Source organism: Lampris incognitus, chromosome 11 (genome assembly GCF_029633865.1).
Source record: "Lampris incognitus isolate fLamInc1 chromosome 11, fLamInc1.hap2, whole genome shotgun sequence".
Lineage (NCBI taxonomy): Eukaryota > Metazoa > Chordata > Actinopteri > Lampriformes > Lampridae > Lampris > Lampris incognitus.
Genome location: NC_079221.1, coordinates 1,826,110 through 1,839,214, shown reverse-complemented (window position 1 = coordinate 1,839,214; position 13,105 = coordinate 1,826,110). Strand labels below are relative to the sequence as shown.

Below are 13,105 nucleotides of genomic sequence, written 5' to 3'. Positions count from 1 at the left end.
CCTCTCAACCACTCAACCACCTCTGCTCCCCTCAACCACCCCTGCTCCCCTCAACTGCCTCTGCTCCCCTCAACCACCTCTGCTCCCCTCAACCACCTCTGCTCCTCTCAACCACCTCTGCTCCCCTCAACCACCCCTGCTCCCCTCAACCACCTCTGCTCCCCTCAACCACCTCTACTCCCCTCAACCACCTCTGCTCCTCTCAACCACCTCTGCTCCCCTCAACCGCCTCTGCTCCCCTCAACCACCCCTGCTCCCCTAAACCACTCCTGCTCCTCTATACCACCTCTGCCCCCCTCAACCAGCTCTGCTCCCCTAAACCACTCCTGCTCCTCTATACCACCTCTGCCCCCCTCAACCAGCTCTGCTCCCCTCAACCACCTCTGCTCCCCTAAACCACTCCTGCTCCTCTATACCACCTCTGCCCCCCTCAACCAGCTCTGCTCCCCTAAACCACTCCTGCTCCTCTATACCACCTCTACTCCCCTCAACCACCTCTGCTCCCCTCAACCACCTCTGCTCCCCTAAACCACTCCTGCTCCTCTATACCACCTCTGCCCCCCTCAACCACCTCTGCTCCATTAATGCATCATACCACTGTGAGGAGGACATGGAAACATTATCAAGACTCCTTTCCTCACACATTCTCTTGGATCATGGCTGAACCGGTGACTTGGACTGCAGACTTGTTTTGGAAGCTGATATTTCTGGACCCCCTGCAGGGAGCTGTGGTAGACCGCCGTCTTTTAATTAAATTTTTAATGGGATTTCGAGCAAAACAAATGTAAACGGTCAGTTGAAAACATGCAAGTAAGGTCTGGGTGGGCATCAGCGTTCAGCATTTCCATTTCTCTTCAGCGCTCAGCATTTCCATTCTCAAAACCAGTTTTTTTAAAGCCATTATCTTATCTGTGTGGGTTTTACAGGCGGTGAAAAGATTTGGAGGAAATGAATGTGACTTACACCCTGGCTTTTCCTATCTCCTTTGTGCCGCTGCAAATTAAAGATGTTAATTTTCATTGTTTTTCTCAGCGGCTCTGTGCCGTGGGAAGGCTATGCTCAGCTCTGCCGGCGGCGCTGGCGGCGGCGGCGGCGGCGGCAGCAGCAGCAGCTGCAGCAGCTTTTCACACAACAACAGGCCTTCATTATTTCACGTTTCACCGCGGCTCTGCTGAAACGCTTGTTTGAGGAAGACAGGGAACGTGTAGCTCGGTGGAGGTGCAGGTGGAGGCACTGCTCCCAGCTGGTGACACACCAGCCCAAGCCTCTGTCATTAGCAGTAATTAGCTGTGTTTAGTGTCACCGCCAATATGTCATGTCTGCTGAGAGCTTTCGCTCACAGCAGTGCTACAACCACCTGGGCTGACTGTTTTTCTTCCTATCCTTGTCTGACTGATTACAGTTACCAGGCGTGCAGCGATGAGAGAACGCAGAGACCTCAAACCAGTCCTCAGCGGGCCTATCAGGCAGCTGCTAGTCCCTCATCTCAAATGTTCTGCTTTTTAATGGATGCTTCTCTGTAATAGAGGCATGAAAGTGGGGTCTTCGCCTTTCTCGTCTTCTCAAGCCACCGTGCAGCATCTGCGACAGACGGTGTAGTCGTTGCTCGCGACTCGAGACCAGGGGAGCGTCCATGTCTTACATCAGTATGTGTTTTGATGGATTCATTGATGAATTCATCAGTTGATGGATTCAAAGTTTGCCACACTGCTGAATCGAGAGAAAGTTTTCCACTGTTATTCAAGTGTCAATGCAGGATCAAGCACGGGCCTGAGGGGAGAGTTTCTGATTGATTCGTTTTACTTGGGAAACAGTGCTTCAACCACGGACCTCCTAAAACTGAGGGCAAACCATCATCCATCCCTCCACCATCCGAACCGCTTATCCCAGTTGGGGTCGCAGGATGCTGGAGCCTGTCCCAGCAGACATTGGGTGGCAGGTGGGGAGACACCCTGGACAGGCCTCCAGTCCATCACAAGGCTCACACACACACACACACACACACACACACACACACACACACACACACACACACACACACACACACACCTAGGGACAATGTGCAGTGTGGCCGATTCACCTGACCTATGTCTTTGGACTGTGGGAGGAAACCCACGCCGACATGGGGAGAACGTGCAAACGCCACACAGAGGACGTGCCCTGCGAAACATCATGGCTCATGCAAACTTTTTGCAAGTCCATTCTACTGTTTAAAAGCCTCGGCAGTCACCGATTGGAAGGAATACCCCCCCCCCTCCTGCCCCCCGAAGCTTTATATTCAATATGCAGATGGAAAGGAGTGCTTTTAATGGGATCTGTGAAAAATCACGTGTTCACTTTGGGGATACAAAGACACAACTGCAGATGGTAAGCTAGCCACAAGGATCAGCCGCAGCCATGGGTCCATGAGAGGCAACAGGAAAGGAGTTGCTCTTGATGCTGGGTCAACCAGTCCATATCTGAAGCCTGCTTTCCTCTGTGCACTCTGTTTAAATCTGTCTAACAAAGGCAGGGATCACCCTGCCTTTGTTAGACAGATTTAAACACAAAGAGCAGCGGAAGTTTGTGTGGACAATGTCCCCGGCCGGCCACATGGGTCTAGCAGCTGTGGTGAGGCACGACGAGAAGAATCTGCTGCAATAACTGGTGCCTTCCAAACCTGTTTTACCACAATGCTGTTCGGTGTGTTTCATTTAGACCAGACTCACTTCTCATGTCTAAAAACATAATAAAATATTCAACAAGAATTATTTGTGTGTTTTTTTTTAAAATATCTTCCTCCATAGCGGTTCTCAGCTGTCTGAAGAACTGTAAGAACAGCGAGGGAATGGTCTAGGCCACACTTTTCATGTTTCATGTTTTGATGAGTTGATCCGATAGTAAACGGTACAAAAGGCACGATGATTACCATCATAAGTGATGTTAGAAAATGTGTGTTTCAATTTCAGTCCAACCTTGAAATGGATCGACCACGTACGTAGGACTCTGTTTGGACAAGCAGTGGCGAGCTTTGGCTCACACATGCACACTAATGGAATAAGGAAGCTGGAGGGTGTGGTGATGACCAGCTCTCCAGTCCCACTGAGCAACACTGCTTTATAACGACACAGTGACGATGTGTGATGATGTTGGCTGAGTCAGGCGGCCGTGCCTGTTCATTTTGACTCCATGCTCCATCCCGTCCTCCAGCGTATTGTCGACCGCGAACGTATCCAGAAGGGTGACGTCGAGCTCTGAAAGAGGGGGAGATGGACGGTGTTCTGCATTATTCACAGAGACTGGCTCTCGCATTCAACCAGGCTCTCTCGTCATTGGCCATCGGCCGGCCCCAGGCCCAGGCCTGCACATGGGAGATGGAGAAGACAGGCAAATGGAGAAAAGAGGGCAGGAAACAGATTACAGATTACAGATTACGACTACAGAGAATACCCTGGTTTCCCTTTTTATTAGCTTCCCTCCTCCTCCCTTACACTACTCTCCTAATGAACTCCTGTCCCTCAACAAAAACTACCGGCTATCCTCTGTTGCACGCACCTCCGCTCTGTCTGCTGGCGTCCTCCACTGCCGCCATTATCTTCATCGCGGCCCCAGACACTCCGGTCATCTACATCCTTCCATTAACCCCGATACGATATCCCACATCCAAACCCTATGCTCCCACCGCCCCCCCTCCACTGCACCCCCCCGCACTGCTAACCTGGACAACCCCAGACCTCTCCAGCATGCCCCCACTACGTTGCCCTCTCATTCCATCAACCTTGCCTCTTTAACACCCGATCACTAAATAACAAAGCCCTTATCCTACATGAAACTATCACTTCATTAGACTTTCTCCTGCTCACTGAAATCTGACAATAACCTGGCGACCTTTTCTCCCTCAACGAAGCATCCCACCCTGGTTTTGGCTACATCTGCAGACCCCGTCCCTCCCATCGTCGAGGTGGTCTTGCTGTTTTATTCAATCAGAATTTCAGGACCACTGAGCTCTCACTCCCCATCGTCTCATCATTTGAATTCCTCGCTTTTAAAACCTGCTCAATGGCTGTCATTCTCAACTACCGGCCACCCACACCAAATCCACCTTTCCTGTCTGACCTCTCTGAACTCCTCACAATAGCCTCATCTCTCTCCTCACACTTACTACTGCTTGGTGATTTTAACATCCACACTGTAAGTTTGCATCAGAATTCATCACTCTATTGGACAATTTCAGCCTCACCCAGCACGTCACTTTCCCCACCCATGTCAAAGGCCATATCCTTGACCTGGTCTGCTCAGTCAATCTACCTATACACAACATACATCCATCCCCATTTCCTCTGTCAGACCATAATCTCATCCAGTTCACTATTCCATCCCCAACTCCTCGGCCACACCTCCTCAGAGAAATAACATTCCGCAATACTAAACCTATTGACCCCCTCCAACTCTCCGATCTGCTCGCCTCTGCTCTCCCCCTGGAACCAGCCTCTACCTCACCTGATGATCTCACCAATCACCTCAACGCCACCCTGTCTGCCTCCCTCAACACACTGGCCCCTCTCAAAACAAAAACAGTCTCCTGCAACACCTCTGCACCCTGGTTCACACCTGAGCTCCGCACAATGAAACAGACTGCCTGCCAACTGGAATGACTTGACAAGAAAACATCTCTCACTGTACATCAAGAAGCCCACAACCTCCACCTCACTGCCTACAAAGATGCCCTCACCGCTGCCAAGTCTGCCTATTTTTCCACCATCATTAATGATTCCAACCACAACCCCGGCACCCTCTTCTCCACTGTAAACAACCTCCTCAAGCCCCGTGCCGATGCCCTCTCCAACTCTACTGCTGAACAATGCAACTCATTTCTCCAATTTTTTTGCAGACAAAATTGCCGCTATCAACAAATCACTGTCCCCTGCGTCTGACTCAGCAGCACCTACTCCGGCCCCTCTTCTCCCCATTCCCCTTGACCTCCCTACCCCTCCCCCTGATCGCCGCCTTCCCGGTTTGTTCCAGTTGCCCCTACCACTATCTCTGAACTCATCAGCTCATCAAAATCCACAACCTGCTCCCTTGATCCCCTCCCCACCCCCCTACTTAAGAAATGCCTCCCTGCCCTATGCCCCTACCTCACTAACCTTTTCAATTCCTCAGTGTCCCATGGAATTGTCCCCTCTGCCTACAAAACTGCAGCTGTCACCCCAATTCTCAAGAAACACGGTCTTGATCCATCCTGCCTCAACCACTACCGGCCAATTTCCAATCTCCCCTTCCTCTCTAAAACCCTGGAACGCATTGTCGCCACACAACTCCAAACCTACCTACACTCCAACAACCTACTCGAACCCCTCCAGTCTGGTTTTTGCCCACTCCACAGCACTGAAACTGCACTCCTTAAAGTACTTAATGACCTCCTCACCTCTGCTGATACTGGAGCCCTTAACATCCTCATCTTCCTCGACCTGAGTTCAGCCTTTGATACTGTGAGCCACAACATCCTGCTCACCAGATTGAAAGATGTCGGTATTGAAGGCACCGTACTCAGCTGGCTCCAGTCCTAACTCTCCAACAGGTCACACTTCATCTCACTTCACAACCACTCCTGTGTTCCATCCACAGTCACACAAGGTGTTCCGCAAGGTTCTGTACTCGGCCCACTCCTTTTCATCATCTACATCTTCCCTCTTGATCCCTCTTGGTCAAATTCTCCGCCATTTCAACTTGGACTTCCACTGTTATGCTGATGACACCCAGATATACCTCAGCACCAAATCCCCTCACAATCCACCCCTCTCTCACATCGACTCCTGTCTGTCTGCAGTTAAAGTCTGGATGCAGCAAAACCTTCTCAAACTCAACAGTGACAAAACTGAACTCCTCTTCATTGGCTCCAAGTCCACTCTGAGCCAAATCAACAACCTTGCACTCACCATCGATGGCACTACTGTCTCCCCTTCCCCCCAGGCACACAGCCTTGGTGTGATCCTTGATCCCACCCTCTCCCTTGAACCACATATCCGCCAAATGGTCAAATCCTCCTTCTACCACCTTCGCAACATTGCAAAAAATGAGATCATCTCACACGCCCTGCTACTGAGATACTGACCCATGCCTTCATTTCCTCCCACCTTGATTACTGCAACTCACTCCTCTATGGCATCAGTGCTAGCTCTATCAAGAGACTCCAATTGGTCCAGAACGCATCCGCCCGACTTTTAACTTTCACCAAATCCTGGCACCACATCACCCCAGTCCCACAAGACCTCCACTGGCTACCCATCTCCCACCGGATCAATTACAAAATCCTGGTTCTTACTTATAAAGCCCTTCACAAACTGGCTCCCCCATACCTCACCGATCTCCTCTCCCCCTACCAACCCTCTCAATCCCTCAGATCCACCTCAGCCTCCCTTCTCTCTACCCCCAGGTCCAACCTCTGTGGCTTTGGTGACCGAGGCTTCTCCAGAGCAGCTCCCAGGCTCTGGAACTCACTTCCCCAAATCATTAGAGACTCAGAATCCCTCCCACTCTCCCAATCCCGTCTCAAGACACACCTTTTCTCCATTGCCTTCTCGTGCCCCCCCCCCCCCATCCGCTCATACACCCTTGGTCTGGGGCAGGCTGGGGACTGAGTGCTTGACCTGCATCTGTGATTTATTATGTTTGTTTTTCTTACCCTTTATATCTGTCCAAGTCGGAGAGTACTGCTGGCGTCGTGTGTGGCTGTCGCTTCTCCCTCTCGTAGCCCCCCTTCCCATCCACCCCTGTATGTCTGTGTTATGTTCATCTGTCGTCTTGTTTCACTCCATTTATTGTAAAGCGACTTTGAGTACTAGCAAAGCGCTATATGAGATTGATTTATTATTTATATTAGATTAGATGGTAAACGAACAATCAGCTCTGGTAGTCAACATGTTGGATGCAGGAGACATGGGCAGGAGTACAGACCTGAGCAGCTTTGACAAGGGCCAAATTATTACGGCCAGACGACTGGGTCAGAGCATCTTTGAAACCACAAGGTTTGTCGGGTGCTGCTGGTCAGCAGTGATGAGTACCTACCGACCGTGGTCCGAGGAGGGACAAACCACAAACCAGCAACAGGGTGTTGGGCACCCATGGCTCATCGACACACGAGGGAAACGAAGACTATCTCATCTGGTCCAAATTGACAGAAGATCTGTGGCACAAGTCACAGAAAATTTTAATGGTGGTTATGGGAGGAATGTGTCACAAAACAGTGCATCACATTGCACCCTGCTGCGTATGGGGCTGCATAGCCACAGACTGGTCAGAGTGCCCATGATGACCCCTGTCCACCCTCAAAAGCGCCCACAATGGGCATGTGAGTGTCAGAACTGGACCTTGGAGCAGTGGAAGAATGTGACCTGGTCCGATGAGTCCCATTTTCTTTTACATCATGTGGATGGCTGTGTACGTGTGCGCCATTTACCAGGGGAAGTGGTGGCACCAGGATGCACTGTGGGAAGACGACCAGCCGGTGGAGACAGTGTGATGCTCTGGGTAATGTTCTGTTGGGAAACCCTAGGTCCAGCCATTCATGTGGACATCAATTTGACATGTGCCATCTACCTAAACATCGTTGCAGACCAGATACACCCCTTCATGGTAACAGTATTCCCTGATGACAGTGGCATCTTTCAGCAGGATATTGCTCCCTGCCACACTGCACACATTGTTCAGGAATGGCTTGAGGAACATGATGAAGTGTTCAAGCTCTGGCCTCCAAGTTCTCCAGCTCTCAATCCGATTGAGCGTCTGTGGAATGTGCTTGACCGACAAGTCCGATCAACAGTGGCTCCACCCCAAAACTTACAGGACTTGAAGGATCTGCTGCTAGTGGTTTGGCGCCAGATACCAGAGGACACCTTCAGGGGTCTTGCAGAATTCATGCCTCGATGGGTCGGTGCTGTTTTGGTGGCACATGGAGGATCAATAGCATATTAGGCAGGTGGTCATAATGTTTTGGCTCATCAGTGTAGGTTTTCTTGCAGGACCACCTGAAATAATCTCTTTCTCTCTCTCTCTCTCTCGTTCTCTTTCCTCCTCTGCCTCTGTCTGTCTGTCTGTTTGTCTGTCTGTCTGTCTGTCTGTCTGTCTGTCTGTCTGTCTGTCTCTCTCATACACACACACACACACACACACACACACACACACACACACACACACACACACACACACACACACACACACACACACACACACTGGGAATAGGGAGCAAGAACTCCAAACAATTTACACAGAGCAGTAGGGAACATGGGAATATCAACATTGGCTGAATTGCATCCTCACTATCCACTGTGCCAGTTACGGTTTGCATTTGGGTTTTCACTGTGTACAGTTGGTGCAACAACAAAAAGGAACAGAGTGAGATGATCCATCCAGCTTTATATTTGCTCATCTGTCCCAGAGATTGCAGTTCATTTTTTAAACCATGCATGCTGCTCTTAGACATTAAAGCTTTAGCTGGGCTTATAGGCAAAACTAGATATGCAGCTAGCTATAACTTGACACAAGTAAAATATTAGAAAGCAAATAGTTTTGCTCACACTGTCTCAAAGCAAATAGTTCCACACAGTGTATTCAAAAGCAAATGTCACAACTCAGAATACCTGAAATTCAATCATCTTGCTGAAAATGTTTGAGAGCAAATAGCTCTACACAAAGTATTTGAAAGCAAATGGTCTCCATTTTGTTTTACATAAGGATTGTTTTCTTGCCGGCCACAGTAAGCCGAGGAATTCCCGTGGACGGCGTTGGTTGACAGAAACACTGATCCTGTGAAATTGCTTGAGAGTAATGAGGAACACGGCTCCTGGGGACGGACGGAGAAAGCTGAAGACGCCGCCGCTTATCCTCACGTCTGCTCCCCGTGTCGACACACACCCGTGTCTTTAAAGTTTAACAACGCTTTGTATGGCGTTTCCAATCATCCACCGCTGCCTGTCTGCCTGTCTGCCTGTCTGTCTGCCTGTCTGCCTGTTTACCTGTCTGTCTGTTTGTATGTGTGTGTGTGTGTGTGTGTGTGTGTGTGTGTGTGTGTGTGTGTGTGTGTGTGTGTGTGTGTGTGCTGGAAGCTGTAAGACGCGTCACAGCGGATGGCAGCATGTTGCTCCCCTCATGCAGTGTGTACCTGTACTAAGCTGCTGTTCTTCTGACTCCGCCTCATTGAGTCGCAGTAATTAAATAGACTGCTGACCAGGCGTCCGGGTGGCGTGGCGGTCTGTTCCGTTGCCTACCAACACGGGGATCGCCGGTTCGAATCCCCATGTTACCTCCGGCTTGGTCGGGCGTCCCTACAGACACATTTGGCCGTGTCTGCGGGTGGGAAGTCGGATGTGGGTATGTGTCCTGGGCGCTGCACTAGCGCCTCCTCTGGTCAGTTGGGGGGCACGTGTTCGGGGCGGGGGAGGGGGAACTTGGGGCTGGTGAAACTCCTCTCTGTCAGGTGAAAAGAAGCGGCTGGTGACTCCACGTGTATGGCAGGAGACATGTGGTAGTCTGCAGCCCTCCCCGGATCAGCAGAGGGGGTGGAGCAGAGACCGGGACGGCTTGGAAGAGTGGGGTAATTGGCCGGATACAACTGGGGAGGAAAAGGGGCGGCGGTCCACCCCCCCCCCATTCCTCATTTTATCTTTGTTGGCATTGCCTCCTTTGCTTTTTGTGCTGTGATGATGTGTCCAAAGTATGCCAACACCGGCCTTCAGGCCCGTCCTGGTGTAGGTGGCTCGTGCATGGATCAGGTGTCCTCTAGTGTGAAATAAATGAGCAGGTTGTAAGCATTTGTTGTGAAGGACACAGTGAAATAAAACTGGCCTTTACTTATTGATGAAGTTCACTATCTAAGCCAAAGTGGAAACGGATTTGAACACGAGAAACGGTGATACGGCTGATGTGTGTACAGCTGCTGCCTCCAGTCTGATTCCTTCCATGAGCAGCAAAACATTCCTACTCAGGATATACATTCACCTTTGCTCATTCAGCGGTGCAAAACAACACCTCGCACTGCGTGGCGCTCTGCCTGTGTTCAGGGTGACCCCAGAACAGAGTTAGAGTGTTCAGGGTAACCTCAGAACAGGGTTAGAGGGTTCAGGGTAATCCCAGAACAGGGTTCGAGGGTTCAGGGTAACCCCAGAACAGGGTTCGATTGATCAGGGTAACCCCAGAACAGGGTTAGAGGGTTCAGGGTAACCTCAGAACAGGGTTCGATTGATCAGGGTAACCCCAGAACAGGGTTCGATTGTTCAGGGTAACCTCAGAACAGGGTTAGATTGTTCAGGGTAACCCCAGAACAGGGTTAGAGTGTTCAGGGTAACCCCAGAACAGGGTTCGATTGTTCAGGGTAACCTCAGAACAGGGTTCGATTGATCAGGGTAACCTCAGAACAGGGTTAGAGTGTTCAGGTTAACCTCAGAACAGGGTTAGAGGGTTCAGGTTAACCCCAGAACAGGGTTAGAGGGTTCAGGTTAACCCCATAACAGGGTTAGATTGATCAGGGTAACCTCAGAACAGGGTTAGAGGGTTCAGGTTAACCCCAGAACAGGGTTAGATTGATCAGGGTAACCTCAGAACAGGGTTAGAGTGTTCAGGTTAACCCCAGAACAGGGTTAGATTGTTCAGGTTAACCTCAGAACAGGGTTAGAGGGTTCAGGTTAACCTCAGAACAGGGTTAGAGGGTTCAGGGTAACCCCATAACAGGGTTCGATTGATTGGGTCTCCCAGCCTGTAAAAGAAAAGACAAGGACACCAAGTGAAAGGAAGTCATGCGTAGGTGGGCCTGTCATCTTCCATAGCCCCCCCCCCCTCCAGGGAGCCAGTTAAACACACGTGTGAGTTACACTGCTCAGGCACCACAGCTCTGAGCTGCAGAAGCAGTGGGCTGAAAACAATGAATGACATTTGGAGGAAGGCCTTTTTGTTTTGTTCTGTTTGTCTACAACCGCCGTGCTTCCTCGTGGTCCCGTTGCCGAGAGGCTGGGGATCGCCACAGATGAAACGCTTCTTGATAATTCTTTAAACAAACAAAGATACTTTCTAAAAAACAACCTGTGAAGTTCTACAAAATGTTGCATGATGCAACCATTTGCACGATATCATCATCATCATCATCATCATCATCATCATCTTCTTCTTCTTCGTCTTCTTCTTTTTGAGGTTTTATGCAGCGTCATGTGCATTCTCCCGAGGTTTGCAAGGGATTACACGTAATCAGTAATGTTTATGTCCCCTGTAGTTATGACATGTTTAACAATATTCTACATTTAAGTCCAGACTCACAACATGAAGTATAATCTGCATAAAATGCATGCAGCATTCCTGCTGGATTTGCCATTAAACGTCTCTCTTTCAGAAGCGTTGACGACTGGGTTCTTGTTCAGATTCCTGAGCCGGACCTGAAAAAGAAACGGCTGTGTTGCTTGTTAGTGTTCGGATCATCAGACAGGAAGGAACACAAGGCACCGGGGATACTTGGTGTCCTGCTATCTCACAATGACCCCGAGAACTTAACCACAGCATGTTCTGCCTCAATCACTGCTGCCTTTGAGCAACTCAGCGGTCCAGGAATGATTTGGTTTACATGGTGTCTTTCTCTTTGTTTTTCTCCCGCAGGCAAGTATGTTTACCAGCCCATGACCAGTGTGTGCCAGCTGCCCAGCACAGCTGTACCTCCTGTGGCGACTGAGTACAGCAACACCATCAATCTGTCTGTCTCTCTGGCAGAGCGCTTCCTCAAAATTGCCCCCTGCTTCCAGTCCCCACCTCACCTCGAGTCACCCAAGTACTGTGTCATCGCAGATCTCTTCGTGGACGACTATGTTGTCAAACGCATCAATGGAAAGATGTGCTACGTGCAGCGCCCCCCGCCTCCCTTACCGGAGCCGCCTCATCCAGCCACCCCTCCCCCACCGGCGCCTCCTGCCCCTCAGATGCTCCTGCCACCCAGTCGATCCCGGCAGCTGACTCAGCCCGTGCAGCCCACCCAACCGGCGCTGGTGCAGCCAGTCCAACCAGTTTACACTGAACACAAGCACCCCAGTCCTGTCGACAAGGTGAAAGGCCCCAAAATGGACCACTGCTCCTCTCCTTCCAGCTCCGAGGACTCGGGCATCAATGCGCTGGGCCTGCACTACCTGGAGTCCTGCGAGGAAGAGACGGAGGAGGAAGAGGAAGAAGAGGAAGAAGATGACGAATTGAGCACTGATGGAAACTCCAGCCCCGGCAGTCTCTGGGATCAGGACGAGTGCTCTCTGCTGTCTCCCTCAAAGTCAGTGATAGAAATCATTGAAAAGATTGAAACAACTGTGTGACACAAACCACCGCCAGCTCGGCGCCCGTCCTGCTGGACGGGCATCTACAGAACAGCAGCACGCTGTGGAGAGAAAAGACCGAACCGAGAGGATTTATCTTAGGTGGACCGATACAATACAAAGCCCCATCTAAAGCCTTGGCGGGGCTTTGCTTGGTTGCGATGAGTTGGAACGTCCTTTCGTACGGGTGGTCGGGAATACCGATGTTTAGCCTGTCTGTCTTTCCCCACACACTGCCTCTCCACTGTTCACGTGCCCCGCATGGTATGACTATCTGCATTATCTTCTATAAGCAACAGAAAACACGCCATCAGTCACATGCATATATATATATATATATATACATACATATATTTAATCCAGTGAGCCCAGTAAATTCTTTATGAGACAGTACAAGCCTGTTTCATGCCATAAGCATCATCAGCTGTCAATCATTTCTCATGAATGAATCAATTCACTGACAGCTGATGATGCTTATAGTATGAAACAGGCTTGTACTGTCTCATAAAGAATTTACTTGGCTCACTGGATTAAATATATATGTATGTATGTATATATATATATGTGTGTGTGTGTGTGTATGTGTGTGTGTGTGTGTGTGTGTGTATGTATGTATGTATGTGTGTGTGTGTGTGTGTGTGTGTGTGTGTGTGTGTGTGTGTGTGTGTGTGTGTGTGTGTGTGTGTGTGTATATATATATATAAACTTAGCACAGAAAGTAAGGAAATGTGTGTTTGGTAGATGATGTCTTTGTTGTAACGATGCTTCTTGGCAGTAAATCTTACACCGTA

The 13,105-nt window shown here is 50.0% G+C and overlaps 1 protein-coding gene across 1 annotated transcript in view; it reads left to right on the top strand.

Moving 5' to 3' along the window:
* Positions 1–12,650, top strand: part of zgc:162707 (UPF0524 protein C3orf70 homolog B) — a 17,057-nt gene extending 4,407 nt beyond the window's left edge. The window contains exon 2 of the mRNA XM_056290098.1: positions 11,617–12,650. Within this exon, the coding sequence (XP_056146073.1) occupies positions 11,617–12,314 (698 nt within the window). The 3' untranslated portion in view covers positions 12,315–12,650. The remainder of the gene's footprint in view (positions 1–11,616) is intronic.
* Positions 12,651–13,105: the final 455 nt, after the last annotated feature.